At 40.9% G+C, this 22,942-nt stretch overlaps 9 protein-coding genes across 9 annotated transcripts; 5 read left to right on the top strand and 4 right to left on the bottom strand.

The window, feature by feature from the left end:
- Positions 1 to 6: 6 nt before the first annotated feature.
- On the top strand, positions 7 to 1,914 carry WALSEDRAFT_67773 (hypothetical protein; the record flags this gene model as incomplete). The annotated part of the gene is made up of 3 exons (XM_006956873.1): positions 7 to 488; positions 535 to 1,255; positions 1,301 to 1,914. 3 exons carry the CDS (start codon positions 7 to 9, stop codon positions 1,772 to 1,774), a joined length of 1,677 nt encoding a protein of 558 aa, XP_006956935.1. The 3' UTR covers positions 1,775 to 1,914.
- A 119-nt stretch (positions 1,915 to 2,033) lies between these two features.
- On the bottom strand, positions 2,034 to 5,658 carry WALSEDRAFT_67772 (JmjC-domain-containing protein). Its single transcript, XM_006956872.1, has 4 exons — positions 5,269 to 5,658; positions 4,137 to 5,221; positions 3,330 to 4,088; positions 2,034 to 3,284 (listed from the first exon to the last, which is right to left on the bottom strand). The coding sequence occupies exons 2-4, from the start codon at positions 4,291 to 4,293 to the stop codon at positions 2,125 to 2,127; spliced, it is 2,076 nt and encodes a 691-aa protein (XP_006956934.1). The 5' UTR covers positions 4,294 to 5,221; positions 5,269 to 5,658; the 3' UTR covers positions 2,034 to 2,124.
- Positions 4,198 to 5,667, top strand: WALSEDRAFT_59667 (fructose bisphosphate aldolase). Its single transcript, XM_006956871.1, has 2 exons — positions 4,198 to 5,227; positions 5,272 to 5,667. The coding sequence occupies exons 1-2, from the start codon at positions 4,531 to 4,533 to the stop codon at positions 5,634 to 5,636; spliced, it is 1,062 nt and encodes a 353-aa protein (XP_006956933.1). The 5' UTR covers positions 4,198 to 4,530; the 3' UTR covers positions 5,637 to 5,667.
- Positions 5,668 to 5,705: 38 nt separating this feature from the next.
- On the bottom strand, positions 5,706 to 7,946 carry WALSEDRAFT_56566 (hypothetical protein). Its single transcript, XM_006956870.1, has 4 exons — positions 7,809 to 7,946; positions 7,459 to 7,759; positions 7,081 to 7,415; positions 5,706 to 7,027 (listed from the first exon to the last, which is right to left on the bottom strand). The coding sequence occupies exons 2-4, from the start codon at positions 7,475 to 7,477 to the stop codon at positions 5,723 to 5,725; spliced, it is 1,659 nt and encodes a 552-aa protein (XP_006956932.1). The 5' UTR covers positions 7,478 to 7,759; positions 7,809 to 7,946; the 3' UTR covers positions 5,706 to 5,722.
- A 1,093-nt stretch (positions 7,947 to 9,039) lies between these two features.
- WALSEDRAFT_59665 (hypothetical protein) lies at positions 9,040 to 10,129 on the top strand. The gene has a single exon (XM_006956869.1). It carries the CDS (start codon positions 9,057 to 9,059, stop codon positions 9,276 to 9,278), a length of 222 nt encoding a protein of 73 aa, XP_006956931.1. The 5' UTR covers positions 9,040 to 9,056; the 3' UTR covers positions 9,279 to 10,129.
- WALSEDRAFT_62898 (hypothetical protein) lies at positions 9,275 to 14,702 on the bottom strand (the record flags this gene model as incomplete). Its single annotated transcript, XM_006956868.1, has 11 exons — positions 9,275 to 9,429; positions 9,479 to 9,926; positions 9,980 to 10,134; positions 10,181 to 11,534; positions 11,580 to 11,864; positions 11,908 to 12,072; positions 12,119 to 12,199; positions 12,248 to 12,375; positions 12,422 to 14,369; positions 14,414 to 14,589; positions 14,636 to 14,702. The coding sequence occupies 11 exons, from the start codon at positions 14,700 to 14,702 to the stop codon at positions 9,275 to 9,277; spliced, it is 4,962 nt and encodes a 1,653-aa protein (XP_006956930.1).
- A 1,029-nt stretch (positions 14,703 to 15,731) lies between these two features.
- WALSEDRAFT_59664 (hypothetical protein) lies at positions 15,732 to 16,790 on the top strand. Its single transcript, XM_006956867.1, has 3 exons — positions 15,732 to 16,065; positions 16,109 to 16,208; positions 16,253 to 16,790. The coding sequence occupies exons 1-3, from the start codon at positions 15,973 to 15,975 to the stop codon at positions 16,723 to 16,725; spliced, it is 666 nt and encodes a 221-aa protein (XP_006956929.1). The 5' UTR covers positions 15,732 to 15,972; the 3' UTR covers positions 16,726 to 16,790.
- A 416-nt stretch (positions 16,791 to 17,206) lies between these two features.
- Positions 17,207 to 18,474, bottom strand: WALSEDRAFT_67767 (hypothetical protein; the record flags this gene model as incomplete). Its single annotated transcript, XM_006956866.1, has 2 exons — positions 17,207 to 17,248; positions 17,299 to 18,474. 2 exons carry the CDS (start codon positions 18,472 to 18,474, stop codon positions 17,207 to 17,209), a joined length of 1,218 nt encoding a protein of 405 aa, XP_006956928.1.
- A 111-nt stretch (positions 18,475 to 18,585) lies between these two features.
- WALSEDRAFT_59662 (ATP-dependent DNA ligase) lies at positions 18,586 to 22,768 on the top strand. Its single transcript, XM_006956865.1, has 16 exons — positions 18,586 to 18,734; positions 18,778 to 19,103; positions 19,147 to 19,542; positions 19,591 to 19,796; positions 19,845 to 20,101; positions 20,153 to 20,295; positions 20,337 to 20,501; positions 20,550 to 20,593; positions 20,644 to 20,757; positions 20,806 to 20,897; positions 20,942 to 21,035; positions 21,082 to 21,222; positions 21,270 to 22,296; positions 22,343 to 22,420; positions 22,467 to 22,601; positions 22,651 to 22,768. The coding sequence occupies exons 1-16, from the start codon at positions 18,642 to 18,644 to the stop codon at positions 22,745 to 22,747; spliced, it is 3,408 nt and encodes a 1,135-aa protein (XP_006956927.1). The 5' UTR covers positions 18,586 to 18,641; the 3' UTR covers positions 22,748 to 22,768.
- Positions 22,769 to 22,942: the final 174 nt, after the last annotated feature.

Raw genomic sequence — 22,942 nt, 5'->3', positions numbered from 1 at the left:
GATGAAATGAAAGTTGTAGGAATTCTCTATTTATTGATAGCGATATTAGTCCTAGTATACGCTTATATACCCGCAAACGCTGTAGATCACGACTACAGCTCAGATACTGACAAGTCTTCCCATCTCCAACTCTATGGCGACGTCAGATCGTTCAACGACGATTCGATAAGTTTGCAAATGTCAGGCGAGGACACAAACGGTACTACATCAGGCTTTATCGTACATTTCTCTGAGCAAAATGCTACTACACAATCTTATACACAATCTCCCTGGTTGGCCTTTATCAGTTGTGATAGTAACTCAACCGATTCAACGGACGACTACGATATTTTCTCATTTGCTGCAGATCGTGGCGCGAGAGCTGTACTTCTTTACACTACGACGAAAGAGCGCTGCGAGATAAACCCTGTTTTCTTACAAACTTATAACCGCGTTATCGACGTATTCGCAACTAGCAGCAGGGATTCCGCCCGGTTAATCGACAATCAGTGAGTCAGCTTATCTATTACAATGTGGACGTGCTTATCGGATTAGGTTTGACGTCAATAGCACATACTACTGGTATAATTCCCAAATTATAAACGATACAGCAAAAGCTATAGAGGATAATCCATCAATGCGGGTTCCGTACTTGCTTGCTACGCTATCGGCATATAACGCCACACAGCCACCCAGCCAGCCGGGACCAGTCGACGAAGGGTCTCAAGACAATCAAGACCAACCGAGCAATACAAGCCTAGCGATGATAGTCCTATATGTTATTATCGCAGTTGTTACGATTCTCTTCATGATTGTTATTCTCTCCGGTGCATTTAGAGCTGCACGCAACCCCCAACGGTATGGTGAGAGACCAGCCCGAAGGGAAGTCCTCGATACACTTTCCGGCCAGACTGTCATCGTAGAAGATAGAGGTCAAACGCGAGCCGGTGGAATTGCCAGAGCGATCTTAGAAACCTTTCCCCTCGTCAATTTCAACAATGAACTTCGAACAAGTAATAAAGCAGACAACAGTGATGAGGCTAGGGACATTGAAATGGGAGAATCACACCATGGTGATGATAGTGGTTCAGCACACCAGTCACCTAAAGAACCAATTAAAGAGGTAGACGGCGAAGGTCCCCGTAGTTGTTCCATCTGTTACGAAGATTTCGAACAAGGCGAACAACTTCGCATTTTGCCATGTAATGCAAAACACTGCTTCCATGCTAAGTGTGTTGATCCTTGGTTGCTTGATGTACAAGGCGCATGTCCTTTAGTAGGTTGTTATCTTCAGCAAGCGCTCTACTAATCATAAACCTAGTGTCGACAAGATTTCCGGGCTCAGACTGTACAATCTTGTTCAAATAGACCAACTACAGCCGAGACTAGCACGAGTAATGATAGCTCTAATGCCAACATTACAGATCCACGCGATTTCCCACCTCTGACTACAGGTCACCTCGCCAATAGACGTCAAGCATCATTGCTGTCACTCAGGACCATGATAAGATCTCCATTCCGGCGTCAACGTCAAGACGCAGAGGCTAACACTCAGGAGCATCTAGAGGTGCAGCCTGAAGAGAACCTCAATGATAGCAGTCAAAACGCTGCCGTAGAAAGTCAGAACGTAGACGCGAGCGTAACAGCACGCACGAATGAGAACACGAACGAAAACAACACAAATGACATATCTCAGGATGATAGTAACGAAAACAGTAGAAGTCACAGTAGGAACTTCTTCTCAAACCTACTCAAACGCAACAAGAACAGAAACGATCATTCGGATAGTGTCTGATGATCTCGTTTCTCTCCATATCTTACCCAGTCCTTCTAACGCCCAACTTACGTTTCCATTTTATGCAAGTAAACGTTTACTTCAACTGTACATCTAGCAAATTTACCTCAAGATTTTTACATAGCATACGCAATTATCTTTTAAAGTGCATCAGCCCATTTGTATTCCTAGTTCTAATGTTAGCACTGGTCATATCTTGTTCATTACTTTTTACACATTGTTACAGTTTAATGTATAGTTATTTTCACACTCTTAAAAATATATGTACATATATATATAAACTCAATTGTAATACAAAATCTAAGAGTTCATTAAATCAGCTGTATAATCTTTGATAGTAAAACAAGATATTATAATTCTCCATTAGGATGTTGTGCTGCAATATTTACTGATGCTATTCGATGTACTGAAGAGAGACTGTCTGCTGAGTCATGTGCTGCTTGCTGTAGTAATGCTTGGTTTGTAGCTTGTGGTACCTGCTGCTGAACTACCATAGGCAGGATGTGATTGTGTTGATGTAACGCTGGTGCTGTTGGTGAAAGACTCCGATTCTCCATGGGAAGGTAATGATTCTCGGATGTCGCATCATGGTGATATGGTTGATAACTATTCTGGACCATCTTCTGTGCTTGGATTTGTTGATGATGCTGCTGAGCTTGCTCCTTTTTCTCGCTTGTAGATCTTAGAGTCAGCTGTACACGTTCCTGCATCCAAGGAACTTGAATAACGAGATGTTGTATATCCAATGTCTGCGTCGCTGCCCATTTCATCCATGTAATTTGTTGCTCTGTGGATGGAGCAACTAGCGGCATGTAGTATTCGCCAATTGGAACATGGGTGAATGTTCGATCATTAGGTAATTTTTGTAACTTCAGCGTCTCATTAACAACCTTTAATTCTGCGCGTTTATTATCATCCGTGTACATCTCTTGCTTCTTCATTTCAATACGGTCTAAAAGTTGATCAACATCTATCTTAACGCTATCACCAACGCATGTACATGCTCGTGCCTTTCTACCATACTCTTTCCATCCCTCAGTCGCAAAATTGACAGATTCCGCGCAATTAAATCCCATGTTAAAGCCTGAATGATAACCATGCGGGAAGGTTATAACGAATTCATTTTGCTTCTGCACTAGTACTGATGGTTTGAGGTTTTGCGAGGCAAGAACATGGGGTGACGCCAAGTATGATTTATGACGGAGCCATTCAGGACAATGTTTGGATTCACCTGGGAATAAAGCTGCCATAACTTGCTCGAATTTCCTCTTCTGCTTCTGTGGTATGGTATACCAATATTTTGGTGCTCCAAAATGAATATAATTTATACTGTATAGATCCATATCTTCAACATGCCAGGCGAATGTCGCTCTCCATGTTCCAAAATAAAGGTAAGGTGTGTTGACCCCTGGTAGTTTTGTACCAACTCCCGACTCTTGGAGTAACTCTGTTAAATAGGATGGCAGATCAGCCACGTTCCAGCTCTTCGTTTTAGATGTGAATAAGGAACCTGTTCAAGGTTAAAGCTGTTAATGTAGTTGTGTAAGTCACTCACCTGATAAATCGGCACCATACCAACTAACTTCGTTATCACCCAATCCTAATGTGCGCCAATACAACCTCTCTAGATACTTGCAACCTTCTAGATTGTAGTCTTCATGCTGGGCGCCTTGTGGTAACCAGACATTTTGTATTTGGAGATCCTTATAGAATTCGTTCGCTATGTCAGCTTTACTTTTTTTGCCTGATGGTTTTGCTGAGTCAAAAATCTCAGACGCAGACCTTTTCAGGTCATCCTGCTGATGGGAAACTGGAGAAGCTTCTGCTAAATGTGCTGAATGGGAAGGTTGGGGTGTTTCTGAATCTGAAGGGAACTCAATTGATTCCAATTTAATTGCGTCATCAGTTTGATTTTCCAATTTCTGGGATGTTCTCCTACGCTTGCGCTCTCTAGTAGTTTCCTTAGTTTTCGCTGTTGATCCTCTGCCTCTCGTCACTCTTCCTGTTTCGTTTGTCAAATCCTCGTTTGATTGAGGTGCTGGTGCCGGGAATTGGAATTTAGCAGGCGGACCACAGCCAGCTAGAGATGCCCACTGGTGTACGCCCATAACATTCCTTTTTACAACGTTTGTCTGCTTGTATAAACCCGATCTACCGAGCATGTGTTGGGCTATCGGCTGCCTGATCTTTATCTTATCAAGATTCTTTGCATTGTACTCAGGCAGGGTTGTTAACCACTCTTTTGGTGGGATAACCTTGACGATTCCAGCTTTCATACCGTATCTATCGATGCGCTTGATGTAGTCGTAGAAGTCTAGGGATTTTTCAGCTTACGTGTAACAGCGGAGATAATTATACTAACCGTGGAACTCTTCCATAGTTGGTTCAAAAACAGGTACACCTAGAGACTGATAATCCTCATCATCGGGGTTATCATCCTCTGGCACAGGGGTGTATTCACTGCCTTCGTCTATTGGGTAATAATAGCTCGGTTTTGGTAGTCTACTCGTCGACGCCATCGCTGGCTCAGTAACGTTTCCTTTCAAAGACGCTCAAAGATGCTCACAGGATTTAAGAACCGACTGAGATAAATTTAAAATAAAATATTATGAATTATCCTTTAGTTATCATTATCGGTATTATGTCTATCAATTCGCCGTCATAGTAGACACTCGGTCAAATAGTGTGTCACCGCACCGGATCATATGGAATGATATTTAAGCCAGTGATAGTGTCCGTTTAACAGTACCATCATCATGTCTACACAAGGTTACTCATTTGCGAAACTATCCATCAAATCAGATTTCAATGACGAGCTGAAACATACAGCACACGCTTTAGTTCAGCAAGGTAAAGGTATCTATGCAACCGACGAAACTACAGAGGCAATATCAGCCAGACTAGCTGCAGCTGAGGGCGTAGAGAAGAACTACAGTGACGACGAACAGAAGCAGAGACGCTATGAATGGCGTAAATGCTTATATGAGACTCTACCAACAGACTACATTTCAGGATGCATCCTATACCAGGAAACCTTGGTAGATTTCAACCTAGCTGGCGTTTTGGCTGACAGAGGTATCATTCCTGGCGTGAGAATCGATACCGACGGACAACCACTTCCAGGCGCAGGCGATGGTGAAGTATTCACTCAGGGTTTGGATGACCTAACTAGCCGTTGTCGACTATTCAAAGAAAAAGGAGCGAGATTCACTAAATGGAGAGCACCAATACTAGTCAACTCATCTACTCTCCCTACTGAGCTTGCTATCGATGCTCAAGCTACTTCACTCGCCAGAATGGCTGCTGTCAGTCAATCTACTGGTTTAGTCCCTATCGTTGAGCCAGATCTTGATTTCTCAGGGGACGCGTCCCTCGAACGCTCACTAGAGGTTCATACAAAGGTCATAGCTAAGATATATGAAAAGCTTGCAGCCCATGGTGTTTATTTGGAAGGTATGTATACTATAGTCTAATACTCATGCCTGACTCTCAATAAGGCACGCTTCTCAAGCCTTCATTTGTGCAACCAGGCGCAAGTACCAACGAGCGCAAGAACCTTACAGCTGATGCTGTTGGCGAGGCAACCGCTCTAGCATTATCGAGAGCAGTTCCCTCCGCAATGCCAGGTGTTGTCTTCCTTTCTGGTGGACTCTCTGATACGGATAGCATAGCCTTCCTCAGCGCTGCCAACAAATATGCCAAGAAGGAGGGTATCAGACTCCCACCGCTCACATTTAGTTTCGGTAGAGGTTTGCAAGGTGACGCTATGGAGAAATGGACCAAAAAGGACTTTAAAGGTGCTCGTCAAGCTTTCGAAAAGCGTGCCCAGGAATGCTCAAAGGCCTCTCTTGGTCAGATTTAACAATTTTGAAAGCTTTAAATGCATAATATTTGAAATACAAAACTAATACAAGAATAATTAATAATGTCCGTTTGATTCTATGAAGTTTAATGTGTTCTTTGGAGGAAACTACGTGCATTTTGCTTCCATTTAGGGGATTTGAGAGACATAGCTTCCTCCCTCCTTGCATCTTCGTCAAGGGTTGTGTTCTCGTCTTCCTCTTCTTCAACTATTACTGGTTGATAGTCGTTACGTGGAGGCCCAAAATCATGCGCGCTTTCTCTCTCCGCAATGATTCTACCGAAGACAGTGTCACTTGTACGAGGGAATACTGGTGGTCGGCTGCCGTTATCACTGTCTACCGTGCTCCTGGACCTCGTACTGCTGTTTCTGCTGCTATCGTAACCTTCTGTGGCAGTGTTGAACGAAGCAGACACAGGCGAATTGACTGATGAATCAGGATTGTTACTATTGTTCCGTTCTACCGTGTTCAACCACGTAATTTGAGATAAACTCGACATTGAAGGTGAAGATGAAGGTGTCGCACCATGATTCCTGTAAGCAAACGGCGGACGAATTGGACTGCTTGAATGGAAACTCCCACCATTACTAGAATCGGTAAAGGCTTTCGAATTGGTAGTACTCATGCTAGTATCATAGAAATCGTCGATCCTTGGAGTAGGTATATATGCGAAAAAAGGATTAGTTGAGCTACTGCTATCATCATTGCTGACTGAATATGCATCACTATCTTGTCGCTTATGAGGGCTGACGCGCTTTCCAACTGTTCCACTTAGTGGTGGCTGTGGTCTCATTGATCTTCTTGGGAAGACACTCGTCGCTAATCCCCATATACCAGCACTTGTAGAAGGACCGTCATTTTCATCATCATTATCATTCGCAGTGTGGTTGCTAAGTAAAGACAGACGCATTTTCCTTATCTTGTCTAATGGCGAAGTATACTTCTGCGATTGGTTATCATAAGTGATGATGCTACTCTTAGATGGCATCCTAGATGCTGGCCTATGTGCATTCGGATCTGCCACAGCCAAATGAGAACTTGAAAGCTGACGCTGCACTGGTGTGATCTTCTCCTCGATAGAGAGATCTGTCTTGAAGCCTCGGCTGTGTGGTGGGGGAATAGTAGTAAATTTGTTTTGCTTTTTTGATCCCCATGAGTATTTATTGCCCATTAAAGCAGTCCATGTGCGTGAAAATGAGTTACTGTTATCTCGTGTGAATTCTGCATCAGAAGGACGCGCTTTGTGTGTGCCCAAAAAGGGAGTTATTTCGAATTGACGTTCCTCTATCTCTTTCTGTCTCTTCCTCCGTCTCAACAGACATAACAACAAGAGTAAAAGTAATAACAAAAGCAGCGTGCCAAGTACGACGGGTAATACGATAGCAAGAATCTGTTTTATATCGCGTTAGTTGCAACAAACAAACAAACAAAATAAACACTTACTTTGGACGTATCGGTGCCTGCACCTCTGTCAATTGGTGGTTCTGGAGAACTAGTCGAACTGGACGAACTAGACGAACTGGATGATGATGTTGAAGACGATGACGATGTTGAAGAAGTGCTAGTGCTCGTACTGCTTGACGTACTACTGCTTGTACTTGTACTCGTGCTACTACTGGACGTACTGCTCGTACTTGTACTACTTGCAGTAGGAGAACTCAAACCACCATAACTCCAGCCATCACCGAGTGGGATAGAAGGTCCGTAGTAGGTCTGTGGTAGCTGTACAATGGTATATACATCCTGTCCCAGGATTTGCGAATATGATAGATAGTTTGCTGAAGAGCCATCAGTTGAGATCAAAAAGTAACTCAAACCTACGCAATGGTTGTTGTGTCATTAAATGAATATAATTAGCGCTTTCCGTCGCTTATCCCAAGCTAACGGTTCAATTGTGGTATTGATCAAAATAAAACGCGGGTCTGAAAAATCGCTGCGATGTAGAAAGTCATTCAACATGATGCAGAAATTAAAATCAAAACATTTCCTATAAAATAAATTCAATCTATCTTGTTAGCTTGTTTGTATATTTATTATAACATGATCAATTTCTCTTTCTTTGTCGTATGGGTAGAGTTGAAGGTTCAGAATGTGGACGTAGATATATGCATTAAAGAAGGAGCTGAAGAATAGGTGTTAGCTCTAACTGATTAAATAGAAATCTCAGTTACAGTCAGTATGGATTTCGTACGCATATTTATAAGTATAATGCTTCTCTCAGCTATAATGATTTATTTGTGGATCCACGTGCGAGCATGCCATAATAATCAAAGAATAAGCAACTTAATGTTGTGTATACTTAGGTCCAGTAATTGTGGACCGGTCTATCAGGACCGGCTGCATACAACTTTGATGTCAATCTAAGGGTTCGCTTGAAGATTTTCCCAGAAACAGATACTCTGAACGAACGTAAATATAGTCATAACATGTCAAATGTCATAATGAGCATACATCGAAGAATGACACCTCAATTATCCAACACCTGTCTTGTCAGACACGATCTCATAGTGCCCCATCGGTAATATTAGTGGCATCCTTCATAAAACTTTAAGTGGCGGCCAAGGAATATAATAACTAATAATGAATTACTAGTGGACATTTCATTATTTGAATACGTATATTACTAAAATATCGTGCCGTTATCATTTAATTTGTAACTAACTTACTCCGGGTGATTATATTTAAAGTTGATTCACATGAAGTAGTGTTCTCTAAATGAAAATAAGAAAGATACATATTTTACTGTTTTCGCATGTCTAGAAGTTATATTGGAACTAATTTCGGTGTTAATTAGCTTATACATATGTGGAGGGATAACTTGGCTTTATGCAGTATAAGCTCAAGATACATTATTCAGACATAGCGACATATGTAACATAAGATACGAACAGATAAATAAATAAACTTTAGAAATACATCCATGAAAGCTTATCTAAATTGACACTATCCTGGTACCTTACAGCAAGCGATCTCATATAAATAGCCGTAACTCAGGTTTCTAAAAACGACAGCCAAGTTGTAATGAGGCACTACCATCCTGAAGAATTCGAAGGCGAAACGCGTAAAAATCACAAAGCAATAGCGAAAACAAGGTTTCGGAGAAGGATATGGATGAGCAGCTACGTGGCGATCGCTTGCACATCAGTTTTACATGTATATCAAACCATCACAAGCTGCAAATTACCGCACATCCTTTCACAGCTGATAACAGCGTCCTCAATAAACTTTGCAGTCGTCAATCTCGTCCTCAACATCGAATACCACCTTTTGAAGTGGCTGTAACAGAACAAGAAGAATATACCAAGTGTTTACTAATAGATTGTACTATAACAAATTTTATCTTTCTGACATTACGCTACTGCGGACGCATTGACTTGACAAGCCTGGATTGAATGTCTTCCTATAAAACACTCTAGAGGATGAAAGAATTTTCCAACGTGATAGAATCTGTAAATATAATGACTAACAATCCACTTGCTTCGCTCTTGAAAGTCATTCTCATATCAGTCATCCTCTTCTACGGTGCTACCTTCGCCAGACAACAAGACGGTCTCCCAAAGAGTTATATTTATTTCTTAGGATCGATGTATGTGCTCAGCTTAATCATATACATTAGGGATCGAAGAAATTCATTAAATTAATTACAATCATTCTTATCATACTTATTCAAGAATCCTTGTTGGATCTTTGAAGCAGCTGTCGTCAATCCAATCAAAGGCTTGAGTATGGCAATTGGAACTGCCTTTATAATTGGCTTATTTTTCTCTCCTTTTTCAAATACCTCCATCGGAACTTCAATGTATATTAGATCAATCAGATAGCATAGGCAGAACAAACTCACCTGCTAATATAGTTTGCGCGGCTTCATTTAAATTATTGTTTAACGATTTATATGCACTCTCCATTCCTTGCCGCAATGTCATAGGTTCGCTAACTTCATCTACTGTTTCCATCGTTAACTTATCCTCCGACGATTTACCGGCTAAAATACTCTCTGCATGCTCCAGCACGACTTGTGTACCGTTGGTAAGCCTTGCTCCCATTCGCAAAGCTTCCATACCAGCGTTCCTTGCGAAAGCTGATCCACCTTTCTGCAAACCCCTAATTATTCGCTTATCATGTTTATATTGCTCTATTGGAAGAAGAACAAGGTCTGCGAACCCACTTCCAACATTAACTAAGGACCTGATTGGTGCAACACCTGAGACGACGTCAGACAACTGGTTAGCTTTGACATCGGGCGTCCACGTGTCCTGCAGTATCTCAAACAGTTTCGACCATCCCGTTATCTAGCATCTTTGTTAGCAAGTAGTCTACACAACTTATATATTGTTGAACTCACCCCAGTGATCATCATCTTGCGTAAAATTATCTCAGATCCGTCGAAATGGAAAAAATTCATCAATTCTATGGTCTTTCCTTCCCTCAAAGCAGCATAATTGACATGCTTTGGGTTATAGTCCATCTTAATCTCGACTGGATCGACAATAGCTTGACCTTATACTCAATGAGCTATGGAAGAGAATATGTAATGAACACTCACGTATATATGGTCCTTTTTCAACGTCACCATTAGCATCAGTGTCATCCTTGAATGCAAAGAATCTCTTGAGGAAATCTAAAGCATCTTGGTCCATGTTTAGTTTCAATGGAAGGACATGACTATGTAAGGCAACTTCCTCTTCACCACCCTCAGTGAGAAGGGTGTCCAAGCTTATTTCCACCATGTTGGATTCAGATTCACGTACATTTCCTCGCAGATCCTTATCAAGTGAAGTCATAAACTTCCGCCAGTTCGATTTCTGTTTTCGATCAAGGATCTCGACATCTTTGATCGACAATTTAATATCAGATGACTTCTCTTCTTTTTCGAATTTCTGCATAGTAGACTTAACACCACATGCTGTGATCTCCACAAAAGGTCCTTTAGATCTGTAAAGTGATTTTCTGAAATCAGCCTGACGTGTGCTAGTATTCTCTGATGGTCTGCGTGAATGTGTAGGGGTAACTAGCGTTTGCCATTCGCTTTCATCGCCTAGTTCTTCATCAATTGCTTTGAGTATTTCTTCGTTGCCGTTCACATGCTGACTGATTCCAACATTATAAGCACCGTAGACATCAAAAGAAAGCTCCTCTTCGGTACCATCTGCTTGCTGACCAGATGCCAGTAGTTGTCTAAACTTTACTAGCTTCTTACGTATTCTATTGTGCTCCTCTTCTATCCTATGTCGAGTTGCTGGCCAGTCGCATCCTTCGAATAGCTGTAGGGATGTATCAGCGGAATGTAACTGCACTTCCATGTATGGCTTGATTGCTACTTTAACCGAACCATCCAACTTGTTCCTCAACGCTTCAATAAAGTTTGATTGCATTACTGCATCGGGTATCAATTGTCTTACTATCTCATTAGGCTGCGATGTAGCTGGTATAATGTAATCATCGACGTTATCTCTTAAATCATCAGAACTTGATGGCGTGAGTCCTTCCTCAAATGCGTCAAAGTCTACAGTCTGCTCTTTGAGATATCGCTCTTGTTGTTGCGTAGTTGTTTCGTAAATATATTCTTGGTTTGAGGGTATATCATCATCTACTAAATCTGCCGCAACAATTGCATCTGGAAGCTGTTTGAATGCACTTTCATCCAAGCTTGCTAGTAGGTTGGTGTATGGATCTTTATCATCATTGGATTGAATCGAAGAATCATTCGATGTCCCCGAAGATTTTGGTGAGACATCGGAAAGCAGTTTAATGAGAGTTGATAAAGAATCTGCACAGAGTCCCACCCTCGTGTCAGCATAAAAGATATCTGCTGTTATTTTAGGCTCCTCTTGTGACTTTGTAAGCTTGGTTTTAGCTGTGAGCTTTACCAGTTCTGCAATATGTACGTATCCTTTTGTCTGTATAAGGGTCAGCTGAGGATCATGCAAAAATCATTTATGCACCTTCCAATAATTCCTTAAGCAGTCTACCAAAACATCACTACCTTCCTCATCACGCTTATCATCTAACATCTGTGTCACATCATCGATTAGATGGACAGAAGTGTTTCCAGATACGATCTTGACAGTATTGGCTTGGGAATTAGGTCTTAATGTTAACTGAGAATGTGTGTTTCCAAAATTCACTACAAGTCGCCGTTTCGAAACGTCAGGACAGATCCTAAAGGAAACATCTTTCAATTTTACGGTCAGAGTGGTAACATCAGATGGTATCGCGTTCTCGAAGACCTTTAGTGTGTTATTAAAATTACACTATGTAGTATACACTTACGCCTGGTGGTGTTTCCAGCATTTTGGCCAAACTAGTGATTGAATTCATTTGCATATTGCTGTTCAAGACGATAGATGAAAGAACCACATCAGCTGTGGATGACTTCACATATTTCTCCGATAAGTACGTAGCAAACCTAAGATCTAGAGCTGGCCTATCATTGAACTTAACGAATGTTAGCTTGGATTTTAATGTCTTAGCGGTTACCTACATTCATAGATTCGATAATTTTATCAGAATTAGGCTCTCCTACAGTAAGCATAGCTGCAATTACTCTCAACGTCATCTTATTCTGACATCATCGTCAGCAACCTTTAACTTTTTGAAAATGTGTCCAAACCTTCGTACTTTTGTTTCCAAATTTTGCTGATAAGGTAACAGCTCTTGCATCAGCAACTATCGTAGCGTAATCTCCTGTTTCTTCTCCAGTGTTGAGGTTCACAGTTGGTACATCAATGGTGTATGTACCTAAGATATGTCAATAAGCAAGCTTTAGTAAGTTGTAGTGACATACCAGCTTCTAGATTTATATCAATATCTGTGTCATCAACAAGAGACGATGCAGCATCTTTGTGGGTACTCGCTTCGGCGCTAAAGAAATCATCCATTGAATCATCAACATACGCTGACGTAGATGTTTCATCCGCTACGATAAGCCGGCTTTTCACTAGTTCGACAACAGATTGCATCACGTCTTCTTTCTTACTTGTACCACTTGCAGATAATTTCAATCTTTCACTGAATTGAGCGAAATCGTCCGCCAAGTATTGCAATCCAATAACCTCCCTCTTCCTGAATTTTAGCTCGATAAACGGTACATTAAATGTCAATTTTGGTGATTGTCGTTTACGTTTTTCTATAATGAAACGTGATTCACGTATTCTTGCTATTGATTGCATTTTTTCCCTGATGTGTCTCGCATCTAACCAATTGACATTCGACCATTCTACCGATACATCAGTACTCGTGCTGTTCGGCGTGAGCTTCAAACAGCGCGCATCAATTGCTAATATACCAGATCGCAATGACTGTTGACCAAGCGGTGGCGGACAACGAACAGATATCCTTAGTGCACTGACTGTAAGCAAGAATGGAACCTTCTGTAAAGGTGTAAGAACCTCAGACAGACTAGGATCATTCTGTTTCTCTGCTTCCGTCAGTAGAGAGTTAACTACACTATCATGCCTATGATCTTTCGTCGTGAAATCTAGTGCTTTGAACAGGTCGCTCCCAAAGAATCGTTCTATAATGCCCAGATCAACGAAGAAATGCACTGGAGAGAGCTTTACATCATTTCTCGTCATAGTGACAGCTGGTGGTTCAGATTGGCTAGTCTGTCTGTCCAATAACTTCCACGATTTGTGGTCAAACATATTGACACCATCATCTTCAGCTAGCCAATCTGACATCCTTGGAAACTCCTCATTGATTACTTGGGCAATCGCCTCATCAAAAACTAAAATAGGAGATGTGGATACCGAGTCATTAGCTAAAATACTTGCATCTCCAACGGAAAGGCTACATTCAGGCGTACACTTGATATTAACATTGGTAGCATTCAGATCCAGAAAGTAACCAGGAATTTGCGCTTCATCTCCACCATTCCATAAATCACTCTCATTGATCACTTGATTCACTTCATCTAGCAATAATAAAACGCGCAATTCCTTCAGTGATGCTTTCAAATTAAACATATCATTGCTATCTACGGAATCTGCACCATTACTTGAAGATTCTGTTTTTGGTGGGAAAGCTTCGATTAGAGTTAAAATTAGCGATATAGTTGATGGATAAAGTACCGCGAGCGTTCTACCAAAGTCTGCTTCAATTGTTGGTAATGAATTATTGCATAATTTCATAGTAATGCCATCTATTAATTTGAGTATGCATTGACTCTGCTGTGTCTGTAAAGTCAAGCTTTCTTGAGCACTCATAAACATTTGTGATTGTGAAGACTGATCAGGCGGTGCCCCACACGAATGAATTTCAATATCGTCTATTTTGAGTTTCCTCTCCTGTGTGTCTAAATCAACATCGCCGTAATCAAGGGAACCAATCCTCAAATCGAAACCGTTATCTGAAACTCCCTCTGTGAATTTAATAGAGGTGTATTTGAGGTTAACCCTTAACTTTGCTAATATTGCATTGATTAATGATTTCAAAAGCGTCCGTTGGTTACTAGGTGACTCTGCATCAATGACAGCAGCTGGAGGTGCATCAAATGAGCCAGGGATGACGATATCCTGGTTCTCGATATACTGCTCAGTGAGATCATCAACTGTGATACCGGGTTCATCCGTCGTATCTGATCGAGTTGAAGGCTGAAAGGTGATATGGAGGTCCTCGATGACGACGTTTATAGGATCATTGAATAGATTTGACCAAGGTACTTGTATTGATAGTCTTCCTAAACTTGCTGAATTAGTTTCTATTGGGAAAGATGTCAAGTGACTGTTGATGGACTAATTGCCGATTAGGTGATGTCAAACCGATAAGGACAACTCACGGTGGTGTTGAGCCTACGATTGTATATATCTATCCCATCCTCTGCAAGTGCGTTGTCGATGTCGATGTACTTCCCAACTGTCCATCTGAGTAGATAATCAAGAAGAGATTTAGAGATCTCCTTCGGTAACTGAGAAATCTGTGGTATATTCGGTAGTTTGAACCATTCCCACAGCACTATAGAGGATAAGTTGTATATTTCCCGATATGGACAGACACTTACTTGATCGTCGTTGTGTAAGGAGTGATTGACAGGAATCGATGAGATAGCATGGGTGACATATTGGCATAAATTGCAGCTGAAATATATAAGCCTTTATTGTATTTCGCAATATCTACACTATCTACCCCTCGGCTGAGTGGATGGTGTTACATCATCACAGATAAATAACGAATCAAGCGTTGGTATTAGTAATACCTAGATATATCTTTATGAAGTAAATCTTCTTTATAGAAATCAAGCCATCAACAAATTACAATTTCTCCTTGTTTTGCTTTCTCCACACTCCCACTTCAACAACAATGCCGATAAGATTTTAAAGTCTCTCAAATGATGTATATATCCTGCTATAATCATTATGAAGACATAAACCCATTCTATCACTCACATGCAAGAATTTGAACAAATTAGATAGAGAACATTTTCCGACAAACCCTATACGACATATAAAAGAGACTTAGAACACTATCTCAAGAAAACGTGCCAGCTGTCTCTTAATTTACAGAGACTCTAGATATTGAGTCTTTTCCGTTGAACACTACTATAAAACCCTTTTGAAGTGGACGCAATTACGTGACTTCTTTATGTTTTACATACATTAATGATGTCGCAACAGTAATACCTATATCGAACTAGATTACTCTGACAATACAGGCTACGCTAATCAATGTGAAAATTTGACGAATCTTATAGAAACATTCCTAGCCATAAATTCCCCAGTCAGCATAGTTAGTTGGGCCATACTGTTCAGCGCCGATGAAGTAGTCACTGCTGACTATTTCACAATGTAAATAACCACAATTGTGACGACAAAGCTTTCACTCTTACAGGAGCACTTATAGATCAATAGTCATACACTCAAGAGATGAAACATAATGCATTTTAGTTTCCTTACGAAACTGTGGCGCTAGGCTGGAGTGTTTTTATATACACCTCTCAAGTCACCCATAATCGGAACCTCAGGGTCCTCATTTTTGTAGTTATTGACGTTGAAGCTGTGAATTGCTACCCCAAGTCAAAGAGGATGTTCTTCCCAATCAAATCATCGCCTACGAGCATTTCGATAAGAAAATATGAGGAATTGTCCACAGAAACGAGAAGATAGTGAAATTCGCAACCTTCCAACTCGAGATATAATAACTCTGAAGAAAACAACAACATGATGAAGTTATCTTGTATGTATAGTTGTCATTGCCAACAAATTAAGAAATTTCATCATAATGGCCTTGCCTGATAGACACACAATTGCAATTATGTAGCATTTCCTTGAATATATAGCTGACATCGCCATTTGTACAGATTTATATCAATAGTTGCATCCTTGATACTATACAACGAAAATGGATAAGATTGGAAGTTTGTCACGTAGCGATCAGACTGAATTCAAGAAGCGTGACTTTCAAGAGAAATATTATTCATACATTTTGAAGCGTGTATGTTAGTTCCCAACACGTAGATGTTACTAATTGAGTGCAGATTGAAGACGGTGAAAGAGCGGACAACAGTTTGATTGCGCTGAGAAAATTGAGACAGGGATTGATAGCGACAAACAGGTCTGATAAATTTGCAGTCAAAGGTGGATCTTTTTCTTTACCGCGTTCTTCTCTAACTCGGGTGTAGTTTATAAGACGTCATTTGATATTGCGCTACGGTGCAAGAACAATGATGAGATTAGACTGGCACTAACTAGACTGTCCGAGATAGACAATAACCACGTCTGGCATCAATTGTTTGAGATAAACCAACTTAGCAACCGCGTGAATTCTGTTATTCACTCAACGGATCGTCTGGTACAGAAGCTACGACGTTGTATACTAGACTGCAACTACCACAGTTATTTTGAATTAATCGACAGTCTATCTGGATATCAAAAGAGTATGATGCTCCTCCTAGTCGACAAATTCCGGCATCTGGCTTATTCCATCATTGCGAAGGCCTATCTGAAGCTGCCTATTGGGATATTAATGCATAGACTACGTCTAGAGAGTGAATCCACCTGTATGGAGTTTTTGCAGCAGCAAAATTGGCTGTTTGACGCCAGTAACTTCTCGTCTTCCACCACATTGAACTTCAAAACAAGGACGGTAACATGAACAATCTACAGATACGTCCATTGAAATTCTTAGGATTTTTGTCAGTCTCTTATTATTTTGTACACAATTGCTATTCTCTAGTTTCCATACGAGGTCGCTCGATGCAGGTGTGTATAACCCGACTTTTATATTGTAATCTAAGCGAGAGCAGCCTACGCTTAATCCCGACAGCAATAAACTGTCTTCAGATCATCTCATACTCAACAAGTGGTTGCCATTCAGTCATTATAAAGTCGGTGACATAGTTGCCATACGGTGGGTGTCTTCTTTTATCAAACTCTCATTCTCAAGCTCGCTAGGCCGCCAAATGACCCTAGCAAGATAGCCATTAAACGTATAAAGGGTCTTTGGGGCGATACAGTCAATGGTGTCTATGTCGATAGAGGGCATTGTTATGTTCAAGGTGACGAGGCCTTTCATTCGATAGATAGTCGTGAATATGGTCAAATTAGTTTAGGTTTGCTAGTGGGCAAAGGTGTTGCTATAGTATACCCATTCGATAGAATACAAAAGTTGTAATTTTACTGTATTGAAGAGTTATTATGAGATAACAGGTGTGTGTATGTCACTCACTATTAATCCAGTGGCTTGGAAATCCTTCCAGTCTCCTCGAGACTCACCATTTACACTACGTACTTTGATGTACGACCCATTTGGACCAAGGTAACCACCTTTTACCCAATTAAACAAGTCTGTCTGCTTAAATGGTCCAAATATCTGCACTTCGACCGGTCGCTCAGCTGCTGGAAGGCTAGCAATATACGTGGGTGTCTGTTTATATTCCCAGAGAGGGTCATTTGATGTGTCAGGTTGTACGTTTTGGCTATCGTCTTCCTTTTTATATGAAGATGGTACCCAATCGTCCTTTACGTAGCCAGAACGTTTCACATTCCGCACGAACTGTTCATGCTCCCAGTCATAAACTTCAGCTACACCGAGCGAGACCATAATATTAACTAATTCAGTAAACTTTTCGACATCTTTGCTTGCTTCTTTAAGTTCTTCACCGCCTTTCTTCTTCACCTTTTCCCGTGCTTTACCTAAACGCTGGAGAGCTTCCAATACCGTTTCACCGCGTTGTGTCATCTCAGCCAGAGCAATCATGGTCTCCTCTTTACGGCCACCTTGGGCATTCAATGCCTGTGCGTGCTCGTATTCTTCTTTCTCTTTCCTTAGACGCTCTTTGTGAGCCTCCCTAATACGTTTTCTTGATGCTTTATCGGTATTGTCCATCCAGGCGTCATGCATCGCATGTGGATCGCGTGTATTCTCGACGTACGTACCGTCATCGACGAACTGACCTTCCCGCATTTCTTCCTTCATATTGAAAGCTGAAAGTTGACCTCCCATTTCAGCTTCCTCATCTTCAGCATCACCAGAACTGTAACCTTCGCTATCTTCACCTGCTTGTCTATCGCCCAGTCCACCAAACTCCTGACCTTCGATGTCACCCAATTCTAAGGGTTTTGTTGAACTTTTTGAGTCTTCCTTTGGTTTGTCGCTATCGCCGCCAAACATGTCGTCGTCATCGTCGTCGTTCTTTTTAGTACGTGAGCGTACAACAGACTCGCCACCCTCATTTGAACTGTCTGACTCGTAACCTTCATTCTTGATAGCACCTTTTCTCTCCTTCTTGTACTCTAGATCGTCTGTTGTATCCAATTCCTGGGTATCTTTATCGTTATTAAGAAATCTAGCCTTTTTTGGCTGTGAGCTTGTCTCCTCTAGCGATCTTTTAGAAGTCGACATTGAAGTATCTCTAAGAGATGCGTTCATCATCTCAGCCGATGAAATATCAAACAAATAAAGCAGAAATTGATAGGAATGAGATTATACAGATAGAGAAAGAGGCTGCAAGGCACGCTGATTATACAGGCATTGAAAAGCCACCATCTGTTACAAACAACGGGAGATCTATGAAATTCAACCAATTGGTATCTTTCTTTGATAATATATCTACAGAGAAGGATACTCTTAAGCGTAGTAGAAAGTTAGAAAAGCTATTCGATGTGAGCATTTCCTTATCTCCCTATTTCGTTGACACTACGTCAGTATCATCGCAAACAATTTGGCAATGATTTCTACAATCTACTCAGATTAATGATACCTGAACGCGAAAGGGAGAGGTCTATGTTCGGTATAAAAGAAGCTGTCTTAGCTAAGATATACGTAGAACTACTCGCCCTATCTAAGGATCATAAAGACGGCCATAGGTTACTCAGTTGGAAGGCACCCACTGCTGGTAACTTCGTTAGCGGTGATTTTGCCAGTGTTCTTGTTGACGTCATGAAGAACAGAGTCAGTTATGAGCGCAAATCTGAATTCACGATTGATGAAGTCAATGATAAGCTTGATCAGCTATCCAGGGCGAAGAACTTGTGAGTAGAACATGAATTGTGCACTTATATTGACACACCCAAGCATACAAAAGAAAGACATTATGAAGGAATTTGCAAGAAATTGTGACACGACTGAACAGTTCTGGCTGGTGAGAATTCTTTTAAAGAATCTCAAAATAAGCATTCGAGAACGCTCCATATTGTCGCATTTTCATCGTGACGCCTATAGCTTGTTTGAAGTCACGACTGATCTTCGCACCGTGGCTTATAAACTATATGATCCATCCATCAGATTACATGATAATGATTCAAGTGTGCAGCTATTTCAGGTCTTCCAACCAATGTTATGCAAGCGTAACGTTATTCCTCAAATCATAAAGAAGATGCCCAAAAGTGTACCTTTTGTAGTCGAGGAGAAGATGGATGGTGAACGCATTCAGTTACACAAGAAAGGTACCAAATACAAGTATTGGAGCAGGTGAGGTATTGAAGTGCTTGTTACAAACATTTCTCACAATATCTATAGGAATGCTAAAGACTACACATACTTGTATGGTGAAAACCCCAAAGAAGGCTCTTTTACACCACATATTCATCACTCATTCGACGATCGTGTTGACGAGATTGTTCTCGACGGTGAAATGTTGGCATATTCGGCAGCAGTCGACACGATACTACCATTTGGTACACTCAAGAAAGCTGCAAAAGGCGATATTAATATACATCCAGTTTGTGAGCGTAATAGGAGTCGCACGTTTTAGAGCTTAACAATCATTTCAGTCATAGTCTTCGACGTACTTTGGGTCAATGGCAAAGACATATCTAAATACCCCTTTAAGGAGCGCCAAAAGGTTGGAAAGACCGTATTTAATCCAATTTCTACAAGAATAGAACATGTCTCCAGATGGGAAGCCACCCAAGCTGATGAATTGAAGCAATCACTCGAACGTATCATCATATCAAAGGGTGAAGGGCTAGTGGTTAAATCACCACTATCATTGTATGAATATGGCGGACGTTCAGACCAATGGATCAAGGTGGGCATGTTTGAATTTTCTTTCTTTTTTTTTCTCATACCATGCGCAAAGTTAAAACCAGACTATTTTGATGAAATGTCAGAAACTGCTGATCTTCTCGTTATAGGAGGGAACTGGTCTGCGTCCAGGAATGGTACGATATCAACTCTTTATTGCGCATTGGTCGATGATAGACATGAAACAGATGAACCAGAGTATGTCTATGCACTTGGATTATGTCCGCTTACACATATAGCTTCCTTACCTTCACCCGTGTCGGTACGGGATACACTGCGATGGATCTGGAACTAATTAATCAGCATTTTCGCAAAAGTGAAACACGGAAATATACCCCTGCATCTGTATACCCTGGTATCGAGATTGGTAATGAAACGCCAGACATTATTATTGACCCTAAAGAGTGCGTAAAAGATCATTTTCTTCGGAATAGACTTACATTCTCTGTTAGTTCCTTCGTTGTCGAAATCAAAGCTAGTGATATCAACCGATCTGGTACGTTTAGACTATCACACCAACTATTCAAAGTCTAATATAAGTACAAGTAAATTATCCTTGTGGATACACGTACAGATTCCCTCGCTTTAAGCGTCTCAGATTAGACAAAGGCAATGGGCGCGAGAATCCAGTTGATCCTGACAATATGTTTAAGTATAGTGGTAAGTTTTTTATTTAGTTATTTTATCGAAATTAATAAACAATTACAGATATGATCGCTATGAGAGATGGCATACAATCGTCGCGTAGGAAGCAAACAGAAGATAAAATAAGGGAAAAAAAGCGAGCTCAGCCGACAAAGGTAGGTATTTGCAAGGCCAAAACTATTATTCTAACAGTATCCAGAAGAAAAAACAGGTCATCAGTTCTCGTGCTGTTGCTAACGTGCGGGCCGAAAAAGACAACGTACGAAGCAACCTGTTTGAAGGCTGCGCTTTCCGTGAGTTGTACATTCAAACATCTATTGTTCTCTCATAACCAAACAGGTATTCTCAATGGCACAAATGATCTCGAAGTTTCAGATCTCGCCGTCCTTGTCTCAGAAAGGAAAGGTATGATATTATCAAAGATACCCAATGATGAGGATTGCCCGGAACCACTACTGGTAGTCGCTGGGAAACCTACAGGTATGGAAATGTTTATGTTGCTATCTAAGCTAATAATACATACACAGCTGTACAGGTTACACAGTTAATGAAGACCCAAAAACGCTCTATTCTATCTGCTAATTGGCTACTTGATTGTGTTAAGCACAACTGTATCATACCTTTGGAAGGTAAAGATGGGGAATCCCAATGGGTGTTCGAATGTGCAACTGATAGAGATACAATATTGAACACTCTCCGACCCTTCTTTGTCACACCTGAAGGTAGAAATCTTCCCGGAGTGTCTCAAGGTCAAATAGATGAAGACGCCGTTGGCGAAATTAACGAGTTGAAATTCGCGGAAGAGCCCACATTACATAGTGAGGCTGATTCCGCGCAAGACAAGGACTTTGATTCCGATACTGCCACAGAAAATGAGAGAAACGAAAGTGACAATGATATTGATATAGATGATACGATACAGGAAGAAGCGGCTGAAGAGATGGCAAACACTAAGGCAGATGTATCGTCACCCTTGCAACAAACACAACCAGAGTATAAACAGACGTCTACAACACGTACAGCGACGAGACGCAAAGCTAACAAAACGGACGAATTTGATTCGTCTGATGAGAGTGATGATAACAAGTCAATACCTACGGCAACCCAGAAACAAGCCTCTCCTGAGCATGTGAAAGAATCTCAAAAGATAAGTACACCTAGTTTTATAAAGCAAGAAGTCAAAGAAGAGAATGTCGATGAAAATGCCACATCACATAATGAAAAAAATCTAGCAACCTCAAGTCCAACTACAAAGCGGCAATTGCACGAAACGAGGGTGGTCTCGAAAGATGAAAAGAGGCGGAGTCATGATAATGCTTTTGACAGTGGTTCTGATAGTGATGCACATCATGAAGACGGACCTGTCAAGAAAGTCAAACACGAAGCTGAACCACATGAATTGAAAGGTCAGGATGCAGAGGTCGAGTCTATTAAACACTACGAAAAGTCATCGCAAGAGCAGTCACAGGATCTTGATAATACGCATACCTCTGTTCCAATTGAAGAAGTATCAATAGAGGGTAGCGACAAACCTGAGAACCCTCTTTTGAATGTGTAAGTAAGAAGCTTCACATGGTTACAAGTTAATAAAAAGTACCAGTGTTGTTTACATTGATGATTACGAGAATGCGATTGAAAATGATCTATTTCCAAGGCCATCCATAACGACTGAGATAGAGTAAGTAGAGTAGTACACAACATCTTCTATCTAAGGCATTACTCAGCTGGTCGGTAGTTAAGGACCGGATAACAAACCTCGGTGGTAAAATTGGAGAATTAGATGATGACATGTTGACGCATATTGTGATCGACTCAAGAGACAAGGCCCGAGTTGAGGAGTTGTTCGACAGGACTAAACAGTAAGGAATGTGTTTCAGGCACATGAAGTCGGCTGACCAGTGATTATAGACCAAGATACCGGAAACTAGTTAGTATTGATTGGGTTAATAGCTGCTACGAGAATAAGAGCTTTGTTGATGAATCATTGTATAAAATAACGTTGTGATTTTATTTTATTAATAAGCGGTTTCGGTTATCAACGAGTAGTTCTCTTGGAGAGAAACATTCACGAATAGCAGGAAGATAACAAGATACATGTCACTCGCAACTCCATATCCATTGTAAGTCTTTCTCTCTATATAGACGCTTGTGTGCTCATGTCTGTCCCACAGAACCAGCGACAGAAGTCTTCAATCTACAG

The sequence above is a fragment of the Wallemia mellicola genome (assembly GCF_000263375.1).
Source record: "Wallemia mellicola CBS 633.66 unplaced genomic scaffold WALSEscaffold_4, whole genome shotgun sequence".
Classification (NCBI taxonomy): Eukaryota; Fungi; Basidiomycota; class Wallemiomycetes; order Wallemiales; family Wallemiaceae; genus Wallemia; species Wallemia mellicola.
The sequence above is the reverse complement of the archived record's forward strand: the minus strand, read 5'-3'. Positions and strand labels throughout refer to the sequence as shown.

Excerpts from the sequence above, each read along its gene's own strand:
- WALSEDRAFT_67772 (XM_006956872.1), bottom strand. The coding sequence starts at position 4,293 with ATGGCGTCGACGAGTAGACTACCAAAACCGAGCTATTATTACCCAATA. Across the intron at positions 4,089-4,136 it reads AACTATGGAAGAGTTCCACG|ACTTCTACGACTACATCAAG; the intron begins GTTAGTATAATT and ends AAAAATCCCTAG. Across the intron at positions 3,285-3,329 it reads GTATGGTGCCGATTTATCAG|GTTCCTTATTCACATCTAAA; the intron begins GTGAGTGACTTA and ends AACCTTGAACAG.
- WALSEDRAFT_59667 (XM_006956871.1), top strand. The coding sequence starts at position 4,531 with ATGTCTACACAAGGTTACTCATTTGCGAAACTATCCATCAAATCAGAT. Across the intron at positions 5,228-5,271 it reads CCATGGTGTTTATTTGGAAG|GCACGCTTCTCAAGCCTTCA; the intron begins GTATGTATACTA and ends ACTCTCAATAAG.
- WALSEDRAFT_56566 (XM_006956870.1), bottom strand. Across the intron at positions 7,028-7,080 it reads CAGGCACCGATACGTCCAAA|ATTCTTGCTATCGTATTACC; the intron begins GTAAGTGTTTAT and ends GATATAAAACAG.
- WALSEDRAFT_59665 (XM_006956869.1), top strand. The coding sequence starts at position 9,057 with ATGAAAGAATTTTCCAACGTGATAGAATCTGTAAATATAATGACTAAC.
- WALSEDRAFT_59664 (XM_006956867.1), top strand. The coding sequence starts at position 15,973 with ATGGATAAGATTGGAAGTTTGTCACGTAGCGATCAGACTGAATTCAAG. Across the intron at positions 16,066-16,108 it reads ATTCATACATTTTGAAGCGT|ATTGAAGACGGTGAAAGAGC; the intron begins GTATGTTAGTTC and ends AATTGAGTGCAG. Across the intron at positions 16,209-16,252 it reads TGATAAATTTGCAGTCAAAG|TTTATAAGACGTCATTTGAT; the intron begins GTGGATCTTTTT and ends ACTCGGGTGTAG.
- WALSEDRAFT_59662 (XM_006956865.1), top strand. The coding sequence starts at position 18,642 with ATGAAATTCAACCAATTGGTATCTTTCTTTGATAATATATCTACAGAG. Across the intron at positions 20,502-20,549 it reads ATTATTATTGACCCTAAAGA|TTCCTTCGTTGTCGAAATCA; the intron begins GTGCGTAAAAGA and ends ATTCTCTGTTAG. Across the intron at positions 20,898-20,941 it reads AGCGAGCTCAGCCGACAAAG|AAGAAAAAACAGGTCATCAG; the intron begins GTAGGTATTTGC and ends AACAGTATCCAG.